At 46.8% G+C, this 14653-nt stretch overlaps 1 protein-coding gene across 2 annotated transcripts in view; it reads right to left on the bottom strand.

The window, feature by feature from the left end:
• ECHDC2 (enoyl-CoA hydratase domain containing 2) overlaps nt 1-14446 on the bottom strand; it is a 28261-nt gene extending 13815 nt beyond the window's left edge. The window contains exons 1-3 of one of the 2 annotated variants that reach the window (XR_009565291.2): nt 14215-14446; nt 1033-1100; nt 875-962 (exon numbers count right to left, since the gene is read on the bottom strand). Coding sequence is in view for 1 of the 2 variants with exons in the window: in XM_030870163.3 (XP_030726023.1) it covers nt 875-962; nt 1033-1100; nt 14215-14347 (289 nt within the window). In the remaining variant the exon portion in view is untranslated. The remainder of the gene's footprint in view (nt 1-874; nt 963-1032; nt 1101-14214) is intronic. The other variant, XM_030870163.3, reaches the window with a different exon arrangement.
• Between the last annotated feature and the right edge of the window lie 207 nt (nt 14447-14653).

The following is a 14653-nucleotide window of genomic DNA, read 5'->3' as shown; positions in this document are numbered from 1 at the left end:
AGAGATGGGGAAACTGAGGCCCCGAGAGGGACAGGGACTAGCCCAGGGTTCCAGAGCAAGTCAGGGGCAGATTCAGACCTGCAGCCCCCCTACTTCCCTGTCCTTAGCTGGGATAGTGAGGAGTGGGGCTAACAGGGGCATGAAGTGACCATGATAGAAGAGGTCAGACAGAGGTGGAGCCAGAGGAAGAGGCCAGGGGAGGAGGAGGGCCTCAGCCAGGGCAGCGGGGTCAGGCAGACTGGTCCACATACTTATCCTGCCATGGCAGACCCCGAGCTGGTCGCCGTGATCTGGACAGCTGAGACCTAGGGACTGAGCCATAACTCCTTGAAAACTCCTAAGCATCACGTTCCTCCCACCCTAGCCTTCCACAGCCTCTTCCCACCTCCCCAGTGCCAGTTCTTAGCTCAGCTCAGCTCTCATTCATTTGCTTGTTGTGGGCCTGGATGCGGCATTTCTCATCTTTGAAATGAAGTACGTGGCGAGGACCAAATGGTGCAGAGACATTGAAGAGTTTTTTTTGACGGACTGAGATCTTGTAGGTGGGCAAAGGGGCACAGAGTCCCATCTTGGCCACAGACCTTGTGAATGTCTTTGGACTCAGCTTCCTCATTTCCTCAGTGAAGGGTCAGAACAGTGCGTGGTGCAGCAGGAAGAACAAGGATTCGGGGATCAGAGAGGCCAAGTTCAAACTGAATTCTTAACTATCTGTGTAACCCTAGGCAAGGAATTTTACCGCTGAGTTCACATCTCTAAAATGGGAATAATGAGTCCTGTGCTGGAGCTGACCTAAGGACCCCACCCCCCACAAATGCCCTGCAGGCCGGGGGGAGCCCTGCTGAGCCGCGGCATAGGGGCTGGAAAGGAAACCCACCTGCACAGAATACACCCTTCACTCCACTTCTGAAAATCAGGACACGCACTTGCCGGTCCTCCCGCAGCTGGGCCAGAGCTTCCAGCAGCTGCAGAGGAGACTCCATCAGATACCTCCCAACCCAGCCCCAGCCCACCCTCGTGCCCACCCTTTCTCACCTCACTAACGAAGACGTTCCCCAGGGCATTGCGGGCGCTTGGTCTGTTCATCAAAATCTCAGTGATTCCTGCAGGGGACAGGGCAGCCTTGGGTGAGCCAGCTGCCCTGCTCACTCCTGGGCTGGGGCCTGGGATCTGGGCACCTCTACCCTCAATGAGCAGTGTAACTTGGGGCAAGTCTCACACACCCAGGCCTCAGTTTTCCCAACCATAAAATGGGGAGAATAACTCTTGCCCTTTCTGCCTCACAGAAGAAGTAGAAGGGCTTGTGAACCTTGGAGCAACATGGGGAGAGGGACAAGAATGACTGCCACAGTGGTTCCTGCCTGCTTCTGCCATTGTGAGACACACACACCCCACACACCCCTTCTTCAATTTCACGTATCTCTCCATTATTCTTTTCTCCATAGCCGGACTTCTTCCTCTTGAGCTGAATGAGTTATAATAATATCACCACCCAGAAACCTCCTCGTATGCTCTGACTCGTTCATTGTTCCCTCCTCCCCCCAAAAGTAACAACTCTCTTGACTTTTATGGTGATCACTTCCATGCATTTCTTTAGTTTTATCACACAAATGTGCATCTTTAGACTTCAGAGTTTAGACTTGCTAATTTTCAAAAATAGTGATGTGTCTTTAAAAAGCTTGTTAAAATCCTCAGGTTCTGCCTTTAGTCCTGTCTTTCCCTCAAAAGTTGTTTGTTGGGACTTCCCTGGTGGTCCAGTGGTAAGGAATCCGCCTTCCAGTTCAGGTGACATGGGTTCAATCCCTGGTCGGGGAACTAAGATCCCACATGCCACGGGGCAACTAAGCCAGCATGCCACAACTACTGAGCTTGCGAGCCTGAACCAGAGAGCCTGCGTGCCCCAAACTACAGAGCCCACACGCCCTGGAGCCTTCGCGCCACAACTTGAGAGAAAACCCTCGCGCCACAACTAGAGAGAAGTCTGTGCACCCCAACGAAGAGCCCGCGCCGCAATGAAGATCCCGGGTGCCACAGCTAAGACCCGATGCAGCCAAAAATAAAAATAAAAAAATAACAATAAGGAAAAAACCAGAAGTTATTTATTAAAGAACCTGGGGCATTTGACCTGTAAGGTGTCCTGCAGCGTGGAATTCACTGATTGGACACTCATGGGGCAAGTGACCAGGTTCCTCTGTCACAGGATTTAGCAACTAATCCAGAGGCTTGAGCACACTCACATTCCGTCCCCTTTGGCAAGAGAATAACGTTTGCCCTACCCGTGTGATATTCTTTCACCCGCGACAGTCAAGCTTCTTGAAAGGGTTTTCTGTACTCAATCACTTTCTTGCCTTCCATTCACTTAAGCCTTCTCCAATCTAGCTCCCACCCCGTCACTCAGCAGAAACCATTCTCACCAAAGTGACCAGTGTAACCACATCACTAACCAAGGGACATGTTTCCATCCTGGTCCCAGGCTCCGCAACGGTTAACTCTGCTGACAATACACATGCTCTTCCTTGAACATTTTCTGCCTTGGCTTGCTTTTTTTTTTAATAGATTTAGTTTTTTCAGAGCAGTTTAGGTTCACAGGAAAATGGAGCGGAAAATGCGGAGATTTCCCGTAAATCCCCTGCCCACTGCACATGCATGGTCTCCCCCACTATTAACGTCCCCACCAGAGTGGGATACTTGTTACAAAAGATTAACCTACATGGAAACGTCATTATCACCCAACATCCATAGTTTACATTAGGGTTCACTCTTAGTGTTGTACATCCAGTGGGTTTTGACAGATGTGTAGTAACATATATCTGCCTTGTGGCCCCATGTTCTCCTGGTCTTCCTCCTACCTCTCAGATGATGCCTCTGCACTTTTTTAGGTTTTCTTCTACCCAATTTTAAAATTCTTAATTCATTTATTCAACATATATCTATAATAAGTAAGTCCTAGGAATGTAATGTACAGCATGTGACTTTAGTTAACAATATTGTATATTTGAAAGTTGCTAAGAGAGTACATCTTAAAAGTTCCCATCACAGTACTTCCCTGGTGGCGCAGTGGTTAAGAACCCACCTGCCAATGCAGGGGACACGGGTTTGAGCCCTGATCCGGGAAGATCCCACATGCTGTGGAGCAACTAAGTCCGTGCGCCACAACTACTGAGCCTGTGCTCTAGAGCCCGCGAGCCACAACTACTGAGCCTGTGTACCACAACTACTGAAGCCCGCGTGCCTAGAGCCGGTGCTCCACAACAAGAGAAGCCACCGCAATGAGAAGCCCATGCACCGCAACGAAGAGTAGCCCTCGCTCGCCGCAACTAGAGAGAAAGACCGTGCGCAGCAACGAAGATCCAGTGCAGCCAAAGATAAAGTAAAATTACTTTAAAAAGAACAGTTCCCATCACATACAAAAAAATGTAACTGTGTGTGGTGATGGATCTTAACTAGACTTACTGTGGTGATTATTTCACAATGTATACAAATACCGAATTTTGTTGTACATCTGAAACTAATATGTCAATTATATTTCAATTAAAAAGCCCCAACTCGGGCTTCCCTGGTGGCGCAGTGGTTGAGAGTCCGCCTGCTGATGCATGGGACGTGGGTTCGTGCCCCGGTCTGGGAAGATCCCACATGCTGCGGAGCGGCTGGGCCCGTGAGCCATGGCCGCCGAGCCTGCGCGTCCGGAGCCTGTGCTCTGCAATGGGGAGAGGCCACAACGGTGAGAGGCCCGCGAACCACACACACACACAAAAAGCCCCAACTCTTACAAAAAGGTAACTCCATGAAAGAAAGAAGACATACAAATGGCCAATAAGCACATGAAAAGATGTTTAATTTTATTAGTATCAAATAAATAAGAGTTTAAGAAAAGCATAGCACCCAGTACAACGACTAAAACTAAGAAGACAAAATAAAAACCAAGTATTGGCTATGAAGAAAACCCCTTACATATCTATTGAACAACTATGATATATAATAAATTGTGGGAGTTGTAAGTTATGTAACAGCCCCTGTCTTCAGGGTGCTTACAGCCTAATACAAGTAAATGATAACGTGAGGTCATAAGTAAAGTAAGAACATGAAGTACTATAGGATTACAGATGGCAGCTCATAGATGGAAGCATTTGAGCAAGGTGAGAATAGGTAAAAATTTTCATTTGAAGAGTGAGGTATGATGGGAAAAATACTACTAAGAGACTACTCAATTTTTTAAAAAGATTATTGAAGTATAGTTGATTTACAATGTGTTAATTTCTACTGTACAGCAAAGTGATTCAGATATGTGTGTGTGTGTGTATATATATTCTTTTTCCTATTCTTTTCCATTATGTTTTATCACAGGATATTTAATATATTTCCCTGTGCTATACAGTAGGGCCTTGTTTATCCATTCTATATATAATAGATTGCATCTGCTAACCCCAAACTCCCAATCCATCCCTCCCCCTCCCCTTCCTCCCCCTTGGCAACCACAAGTCTGTTCTCTATGAGAGTACTCAATTTTTTAATGTTGAAGTTCCTGAAAGGTCAATCCAGGATCACTTTATTCAGTCATTTGTACAATTACGAATTTAACACATGTTGGCCTTTGTACCAGACACTGATGTCAGAGGCCAGAGCAGACCCAGTCCCTCTCCTCTTAGATCTTACCGTCTACAGAGGAGACAGACATTCAGCCAGTAATTACTATTTGTGATGAGAACATGGGGGGGAAAAGGACAAGGAGGTGAGTGGTATAGAGTGGGCAGAGGGGGCCCCTAGTGTAGAAGGTGAGCAGTGACTTCCCCGAGGAAGAAGTGACCTTTCAGCTGAGAGCTGAGGAACGAATAGGAGTCAGCCAGGCAAAAGTGTGTGTGTGTGTGTGTGTGTGTGTGTGTGTGTGTGTTGCGGGGGAAAAGCCCATTTCAGACAGAGGAAGTGGTACAGATGAGGGCCCTGAGTATAGCAGAGCAGGGTACTATAGGGTTTGTAGAGCTGGGCCTCTTAATGTTTTTTGGCTGGGCCTGAGAATTAAACCAACATAAAACAGATTAAGAGGAGAAAAGCACACAAATTTGTATAAGTTTAATGTAACATGAGAGCCCTCAAAAGGAAATGAAAACCCCCAGAAACGGTAGAACCTACATGCTTTTATAGTAGGCTGAAGAAGGAATGTCAGTTGTGGAAGAGTTAACTATGTGGGAGGCTAAAGGAAGATAAGGCCTGTTTGTACACAGTTGTCTGTTTGTACAGAATTCTCTTGGCTTCAGCTCCCAGTAGAAGAATGTTTCTTTTCTCCAGGTTCAGGGAGGGCATCTTTCACGTGGGAGTTTTTAATCTCCTGTTTTCAGTAAGCAAAGGGAGATTAGAATGCCCTTCTTGCATCTGCTGTTTTTTTCAAGTGCCTTTAGCTCAAAAAAAAAAAATCCCTATACCAATGTGGCATATTTTTTGGGGGGGGGGACATTGTGCCACCTTTTAGTGTCTTCCAGAACTGGAGGAGTTCAGAGCAAAGGGAGAGCAGCGTGAGGCAAGGCAGAAGAGTCAGGAGGGCTGCACTTGCTCATCTGTCCCTCTCCTTCATGCCTCCCATGTGCCTACCTCCTGTACACTCAGGACTGCCCTGCGCACCCGGCCAGCTCTCCTCTGAGCTCCGAGCCTGAATACCCAGCTGCCCACTTGACATCTAGACCAACATGTCAAGAAATGATCACTCTTTCTCCTGCTCCTTTGGTGAGCGAATGACATATCAACTCAGAGTTCTGTCATGTTGCCTCCGTCTTCCTCACCCTTGAAGTTTACTTAGTCTTCCAAGCGGCCAATTCAACCTCTTAGATCTCATACCTATCAGCTCACATCCCTCCCTGCAGCCACTAACCTGGTGGGCTCTTTCTTCTATTACGTGGATCCCTCAACTGGCCCTCAGCCCTCAGTCTTGCCTCCCCTTCGCCCTCCACTTTCGTTCCCTCATCTGGGTCACAGTCATCTTTCTTACCCAAATCTGACCATATTCTTCCCTTCCCTTTTCATCAAAATTAAGACTAAATCCTTAATACCACCCCAAAGACCCCCTACCATCTGGCTCTTGCATCTCACTCTGGCCTCAACTCACCTGCCAAATCTGGGTCAGGTGTGGGGAAGAGAGAACAGCTCTGGGCAGGGGCTCAAATACTCTTATGCCTTCTTGGCCATTTCCCATCCTGTAAAGTGGCAGGATGGACTAGAGGAGTGTTTACCAATCCTCTGGGCTTCAAAGCCCCCTTATTATTTTCTCTCAGGGTGTTTAGCTTTGAAGAACAAACAGGATTTATTAAGATGGCATTCTCAGTGTGAGTTGATCTGAGACACAGAGAAGGGCCAATGAAAGTTTCAGGGCTCTCAAGGGACAGGGTTTCCAGCCACAGTTAGAGAACTGTGGTCCAGGACAGAGAACTGTAACATGCAGGCTAGGTGGGCTTCTTTAGCCTCCCCAGAAACCTTCATAGAGTTCTTTGAGCCCAGCAGGCCTGGAGGTCCCACTGAGGAACTCAGATGTCCCAAAGATCCTCTCCAGATGAGAAAATGCTGCAGCTTTGGGGAAGGGAAACTGGTGGATACAGAGAAACCACATCAGAAGGGTTGAGGAGAACAGTCTAGGTCCAAGGTCATTGTGGCAGACAGACCTTAGAGTGGCCCCCATGTTCACATCCTGCATAATCCCTTTCCCTTGAATGTGGACAGGACCTGTGAATTGCTTCTAACCAAGAAAATACAGGTAATGTCATAAAATATCACTTGTAAGATTAGGTCTAATTATATGGCAAAGGTAATGAGATGTTACTTCTGTGATTAGGTTATGATGTATATAAGACTCTATATTACTAGCATACACTAGAGAAACTAGTGGACCTATGGAGAGGGTTGTGTGGCAAGGTACTGTGGTCAGCCTCTAGGAGCTGAGAGTGGCCCCCTGGCCAAGAGCGAGAAAACAGGACTTCAGTACTACAACCACAGGAGATGAATTCTGCCAACAGCTGAGGAACATGGAAGCAGACCTCTCCCCAGTTGAGCCTATGATGAGACCACAGCCCCCACCAGCTCCTGGATTGCAGCCTGCTAAAACCCTGAAGCAGAGAACCCAGCTAAACTGTGCCTGGACTTCTGACCTACGGAAACTATGAGAAAATAAATGTGTGTTATTTTAAGCATAGAGTTTGTGGTAATTTGTTACATGGCAATAGAAAACTAATATGGTCATGACGTCTTGGGATTGACAGAAACTTTGCTCTCTTCTCTTTGCTTTCCTGTTCTGTCTTTCCTTTTTCTCTGGCTGACTCTCTCCCACATTTCATCTCTATTTCCCTCTTTCAGAATGTAAATGTGGTGCTTGGCTCAAGTCACAGCTCAGTCACATACCAGCTTCATGGCCTTGGGCAAATTACTTTACCCTTCTGACCTTCACTTTCCCGATCTGTAAATAGAAATGCTAAAAAGGTTGTAATGAAGATTAAAAGAGATAATGCCCACAAGTGCTTAAACATAGTCTGTGGGTATTGTGAGTGGGGAAGATGCACAGAAGCTGGGGAAAGTCTAGGGCCCCATATGAGCTGAGAAATCTAAGCTGGGAGCCCTGAGGAGCCAGACAGGGTGTCTTTGGCTTTAATTCATTCACCTGACAATGTGCAAGTTGTACTACCACATGCCAGGCCCCAGGGGAATAGAGAGGACTCAGCCATGGTCCCTGACTTCTTAGTTGAGCCCCTATTCTGGGAACCTTGCCCTTGCTGGGCCCCAGTAGTGCACTGCACCCTCTCTACTCTTACCAGATCCCCCCATACCACTGGCTGATGATTTGAATTCCTTAGCAGATGACCTAGAGTCACATCTGACGGGATGGTCTGAATCACCAGGTGATGTGGGTGGGAGTCAATAGAAACTACTGGGAGATAGTATAGAGACCAATTGGTTTAACAATCCCTTACTATATAGAAGGGGAAACTGAGGCCCAGAAAAGAAGAGAATTTGCCAAAGTTAATAGTTGGACCCAGCTAGCAATTCTCACTCTCAAAGAGCTAACAACTGATGAGGGAGACAAGTCCAGACACAGGGGATGTAAAAGGAAAATGGTGGGGGGGTGTAATTCCAGAAGGATTTACAAAGGTAGAGAGGAAAGAAGAGGACCCAAGTCAGGGGCATAGTTAGAACAAAACACTGAGGTGGGACAGCTTGAAATGAACAAACACATGGGTAGAAGAGATAAGGTGACAATGTCGGGTTGTGGTGGAGAAACTTGAACATCCAGCTAAGGAGCTGGAGTAGAGCCATAAGGAAGAGTGAAGAGTGGTTAACAAGAGTTAACCAAGAGTGGGTTAACAATCCCATTTTCAAGGACAACAGGCACAATGTGACTATGCTCTGGTGACATCATGCCAAGTGGAAGGCAGAACGGGTGGCTTCTAACGGGGTGGTGGGGTGGTTCTCCTGTGTGCGGGTCCCCTCCTCATGCCTCCTCCACTGCTTCTCCTCGATTTCCTTATCTCATTCCTTCCATATGCCCTCTGGCAGGGCCAGAGGCTTAATCCCCTGATGCTTGTTATTTGTGGATAAAAAAGTCCCCTTTTGTACAAGTGAGCCCTAAGGTCTATGACCTGTGGTAATTTTTTAACTAATGTACAAGTCTGTGTTTTGAGTCACTGAATTACCAGAAGAGGTAGTGATGACCTAATAGTTGAGAACACAGGTTTTGAAATCAGAGCTGGTTCCAATTGCTTAACCTCTCTATTCCTCAGGTTCTTAATCTGTAAAGTTGGGAAAATAACTATAATTATTTCAAGGCAAGCGCCATTACCAGTTTGGCAGTGAACTAAGCATGAGAGTAAGGGGTATTGTCTAACACCAGCCATCCCACATGGCCAGAGAATTCTCACCAAGTGATGTAATCGGACACTGGAAGCCCCTACATGTCCATCAAAAGTGGGGGATGCACACTAGGGAGTAGTATACAACAGCAGGGAGCAAGGAACATTTATATGGCAAAGCAGCTCTTCAAAACTTAGTATCAAGTGGGAGAAAGGAAGAAACATGAGATGTCTAGAATAGTGCCTTCTGTGTAAATTAAAACTCGGACACAAACAATGCTACATAAAACGCAGGGAAGGTTAGAGGGGTTGGACTGGGGAGAAAGTAAAGACAAGAGAAGGACCTTGCCCTGATGGTAACAGGCAGCAGACTGTGGAGTGTGAATAACACCACTGAATGCAAAGTTCAACCACCGCCCCCCAGCACCACCCCCGCAAATAAAACTACCCCCAAACAGAAACAAAACAAAATAAAACCAACCAACTGAACAAACAAAACCCAACAATGCTCAATCAATATGCTCTTAAGTTTGCTAATCAATATGCTCTTAAGTTTGCTAATCAGAATGCCAATATGACAAGCAGTTCACAATTGCTTTCTTCTTGCTTTTCACTACAAGTTAAGATTTTTTTAAGAGTTAAAAATTATAATATGTAATCAAAGCTACTAAAGTGACAAGGGAAGCATTTCAGTGTGTAAAGCAAGTAGGATATTTGTTGTCAGCAAGTAAATATATAAAGACTGGAGATATTTTGTTGTTGTTGTTAAAAAAAAAAAAGAGGAAAATAATTTTGTCCTAGAGCTGATTGTTTATGGATGGGAAAAAATGGGACAAGTTAATATGGATCGAAGGGGTGATAAAAGGTTTGTGAAAAAGGAATTTGAGAATAGAATTTTGTATGTTGTTAAGACTGATTAAGACTAGATTAAATTTAATTAGGTAAAGAAATTTTGTGATTAACAGTAAGCTGGTACCAGACTGAAATTTGGTTCTCTCTCTCTGTTAAGAGAACAAAGTTTTGGGCTTCCCTGGTGGCGCAGTGGTTAAGAATCCGCCTGCCATTGCAGGGGACGTGAGTCCAAGCCCTGGTCCAGGAAGATCCCACATGCTGCGGAGCAACTAAGCCTGTGTGCCACAACTACTGAGCCTGTGCTCTAGAGCCAGTGAGCCACAACTACTGAGCCCGCGTGCTGCAACTACTGAAGCCTGTGCACAATGAAGAGTAGCCCCCGCTCGCAGCAACAAAGACCCAACACAGCTAAAAATAAATAAATAAATAAATAAAAAGAGAACAAAGTTTTCTTGGAATGCTGCTTTTGATAATAGACTGTGTGAATTTCTTTGCATTTAAGTGATTTATATTTGTTTTTAAAATCTTTTGTTACTTTGTTAAAGTAAATATTATTTCACAATGATCTGTGAAGATTATGGCACATGTAGATAAAGTTCATTCTGCTTCTACAAAGATTAACCCCTCATTGTCAGACTTTTGTCACTGGTCCTAGACCACTTATGGCAGTGGTCTACTCCTAAGTCAGAGAATTTAAAATGGATAAACAGGGGCTTCCTTGGTGGTGCAGTGGTTAAGAATCCGCCTGCCAATGTGGGGGACACGGGTTCGAGCCCTGGTCCGGGAAGATCCCACATGCCGCAGAACAACTAAGCCTGTGTGCCACAACTACTGAGCCTGTGCTCTAGAGCCTGCAAGCCACAACTACTGAGCCTGCGTGCCTAGAGCCCCTGCTCCGCAACAAAGAGAAGCCACCGCAATGAGAAGCCCGTGCTCAGCAACGAAGGGTAGCCCCCGCTCACTGCAACTAGAGAAAGCCTGCGCCCAGCAACGAAGACCCAATGCAGCCAAAAATAAAATAAATTTATTAAAAAATAAATAAATAAAATGGATAAACAATGACTGTAAATTAAACAGGGCTATGGGAAATCCAAGATGGCCGCTTGGCTCTTCCTGGCTCCCTGACAAACCTCATTTTTTAATTTGATGGGTTAAAGCCTTCCTTGGCTGGAGGGTTAATGCCCTCACAATGAAAAAAATAAAAGATTAAAAATGTGTTTTCTGGGACTTCCCTGGTGGTACAGTGGTTAAGAATCCGCCTGCCAATGCAGAGGATACGGGTTTGATCCCTGGTCTGGGAAGATCCCACATGCCGTGGATCAACTAAGCCTGTGCGCCACAAGTCCACACGCTCTAGAGCCCGCAGGCCGCAACTACTGAGTTTGTGTGCTGCAACTGCTGAAGCCTGCACGCCTAGACCCTGTGCTCCGCAACAAGAGAAGCCACTGCAATGAGAAGCCCACACACTGCAATGAAGAGTAGCCCCTGCTCACCACAACTAGAGAAAGCCCATGTACAGCAACAAAGACCCAATGCGGCCAAAAAAAAAGAAAAAGTGTTTTCCACTTGCGGTATACTTTCTACAATCTCCAGTGGTCAAGACACCCACTTCACTGGATAAATCATACAAGCCTTAGCAAAAACTTCACAAACTTCTTAAAACTATCACCATTGGGGTTCCCTGGTGGCGCAGTGGTTGAGGGTCCGCCTGCTGATGCAGGGGACACAGGTTCGTGTCCCGGTCCGGGAAGATCCCACATGCCACGGAGCGGCTAAGCCTGTGAGCCATGGCCGCTGAGCCTGTGCGTCTGAAGCCTGTGCTCTGCAACGGGAGAGGCCACAACAGTGAGAGGCCCGCGTACCGCAAAAAAAGAAAAAAAAAACAACTATCACTGTCACTAGCATTCTCAATCATCAGGCAAGGTTAACAAAATTAATAGAAAAACCGGACTCACAACAAAAATTAATTACATGGGATTAAATGAACTGCTAAATATGATATAATTCTTTTATTACTTTTTGTCTGACATATTGCTAGCTTTTAATCTTTGTTTTTCAGATGTAAAGAATCTCTTCTTCTCAAGCTAATTATGGTTTACAACAATTTGGTAATTTACACCTGTAGGTAAAATTAAAACATTTTTCTTTTCTTTCTTCCTGGTCCCTCCAGAAATTGGAGACCATTGGGTTCTGAGCAGCCTTATCAAAATTGTTATTTCTTACATTACCAAATATGTGACTGAGCCTCTGATAAAATGATAGTCCCATATAAGATCAATGATTGTAATGGTATAACTCTAGGTATGGGAAAAAGCAACAAGAGGGAATATTTTCCTGGACCATAAGAGACTAGACTAGTCTCAGGTGGTGCAGAGACTTTTGGGTACTACTAATGAGGCCTAGTCCAGTAACAATGCATTGTGTGGCCTATCAGCGGAGGAAATAAACATTGCTAGCGCTGTGGGACAAAACGGACATGAAATGCCCCCCAAACCATGGTCAAATTTATGGCCATGAAGGGGCCCTGCCGACTGGAAACTGGCACCTGCCATCTGCCTCAACAAAGATTAAATCAGGAGCTGCTGCAGCTGTTGACCTTCAACACCCCCTGAAAGGAGTACAGCGTGGAGATCAGGAATCAGGCATTCTGTGCTCCGGGAAAAACTGGCAGAACAGGCTTTCAGATAGTTAGATATTTTCAGGTAAGGATTTTTATAAGCCCCAATTCTTGCATCTTCTCATACCTAGAGAAACACTAAAATTATTAATGGTGACAACTGCTTTGGTTTATATGTTAATACCGCATCAAAAGTTAAAACCTACTGGCTACAAGTCTCCTCGAAGTGCCAGGTCTAGACTGGGATTCAGGCTTGTTCTCCGGAAAAAAAAAAGAGACCTATTTTGTCTATTAATGTTCAGGTTGTCACTCTTCCAACTACTTCTGAGTCTGTTACACCTACATCAATCACACTTGGCTAATAAAAGAGAACATCAAAAGATATATGACCATGCTAACGCTTCATTCCTTTGGACAGGGTAACCTAAGTGCTGACTATATCCGGACCACAGTTAAAGGAATGCTACCAAATGTATCCTGGTTCTTACTCCTGCTTGGGTCTCTGGTTACAATAATTCTTTCACTGTGGCTCCTGCCTTTTTTTTTTTTTTTTTTTTTTTTTTGCGGTTTGTGGGCCTCTCACTGTTGTGGCCTCTCCCGTTGCGGAGCACAGGCTCCGGCCGCGCAGGCTCAGCGGCCATGGCTCACAGGCCCAGCCGCTCCTCAGCATGTGGGATCTTCCCAGACTGGGGTACGAACCCGTGTCCCCTGCATCGGCAGATGGACTCTCAACCACTGTGCCACCAGGGAAGCCTGCTCCTGCCTTTTTAATCTACTTGTTAAGTTTGTCTCTTCCAGATTACAATAGTTTCACATCAAGATGACGGTGACGCAGAGATTCCAGCCACTCCTCGGAACAGATCTTGCCGGAATAACAACAGAAGTCGCCCTGGGACCCCTTAGTGAGGTAGGGCGAGAGCTCCGTGACCCCAACTAGGTAGGGTCTACAAGCCCCTTTCCAGCCTGCAGAAGCTACAGAAGACAGACCATTGCCCTTCATCCTCCCAATAAAGATTTCTGAGGGGTTCACGTCTCTCAGGGGGGATTTGAGGTAGGATATAGGTGGGCCCCTGGGCCAGACAGCTGGCGTTTGTCAAGTGGAGTAAAACTGAAGCTTTGTTCTCACCCAGACAATCCAAGGACAAAGCTAGTGGCAGAAGCTGAGCTCTGCTGGAAGAAAGAGATAAGATGACCACTCCTGAGGTCAAGGAAAACTTCCCTGTCTACACATGGGCAGGAAGGCTCCGTGGGGGTCAAAAAGGGAGGAGGTGCCACCCCATAATAAGTGTGGACATGCACCCACAGGCCTCTGGTGGGATCCATCTTAGCAAAAAGTTGCGCACGCCTGTTGGGGAGGGCCCTAGGGCAGGTCAGGTGTGGAAAAGAAACAAGATAATTGGCCAAATGTAAACAAAGACCTGGAAGGACTGTCCTATATAAGTAATTTAAATCACCTCTTTACTGTGCTCCTCATTAGAGGAAGCCCATACTCTTTCTCTCTGTGTATTTCTGCCTAGCTTCTGACTTAAACTGCTTCTCTGTGTGTGCTCCCATGTTGTGCTGTGTCTCTAATAATAAACTTTGTACATGTTTTTACAGTTTTTGCCTCCGTGAAACATTCTTGCTTTCAAATGGGGGAAAGAGCCAGGGCCACTTTGCTTCTAGCCTCTAACCGCTCGCTGGTGGTCTACTGGCTAGGATTCCTGGTTTTCATCCAGGTACCCAGGTCCAATTCCTGGGCAGGGAACTAAGATCTCTTCAGGACCGTTCACTGCTGTCTCCGAGATCAGTTTCAGTCTGCTCCGGGGCAGTGGGCGCGTTGGTCATGGGTCCCGCCCCGGCAGTAGTGCCAGGCGCCGGGAGGGCCTCGGACAGCCCGCCAGCGCTCGCCCCAGCCGCCTCCCGGGCCTCCCAGGACAGAGCACTTACCTTGGTCTGGACCCGCCAGAGCGCACACTTGGATCTCGCGGTTTGCGGCCGCGAGATTGGCGGCGCAGCCACGGGCCTCAAGGGGCCTCCGGGGGCTCGGAAGGCGCAGGGCGCTGGTCAGGACGCGCAGCATTCGGACCAGTCTGGGAAGGTGCCTCTCGGCTCCTCCACCACCCCCTCCTCTCCGGCTGAAAGCTTGCCGCTCAGCCCCAGGCCTTCGTAAACCGCGCCGCCTATGGGCCGAGAGGCCGGCGCGGCTCTCTGAGGCTCTTGGAGACCGGAAGACCTGGGTAGGAGAAAGCCCAGTTCTGCTGTGTGATTTTGGACACGGCTGCCAACCTCTCTAAGCGTCCATCTGTAAAGCGCGGATATAAAAGTGACTAGTGTCAAAGATAAAGAAAGCCGGACACTAAGGTAGTGAGAACAGATTTTAATCGTT

Source organism: Globicephala melas, chromosome 1 (assembly GCF_963455315.2).
Source record: "Globicephala melas chromosome 1, mGloMel1.2, whole genome shotgun sequence".
Taxonomy (NCBI): domain Eukaryota; kingdom Metazoa; phylum Chordata; class Mammalia; order Artiodactyla; family Delphinidae; genus Globicephala; species Globicephala melas.
The sequence above is the reverse complement of the archived record's forward strand: the minus strand, read 5'-3'. Positions and strand labels throughout refer to the sequence as shown.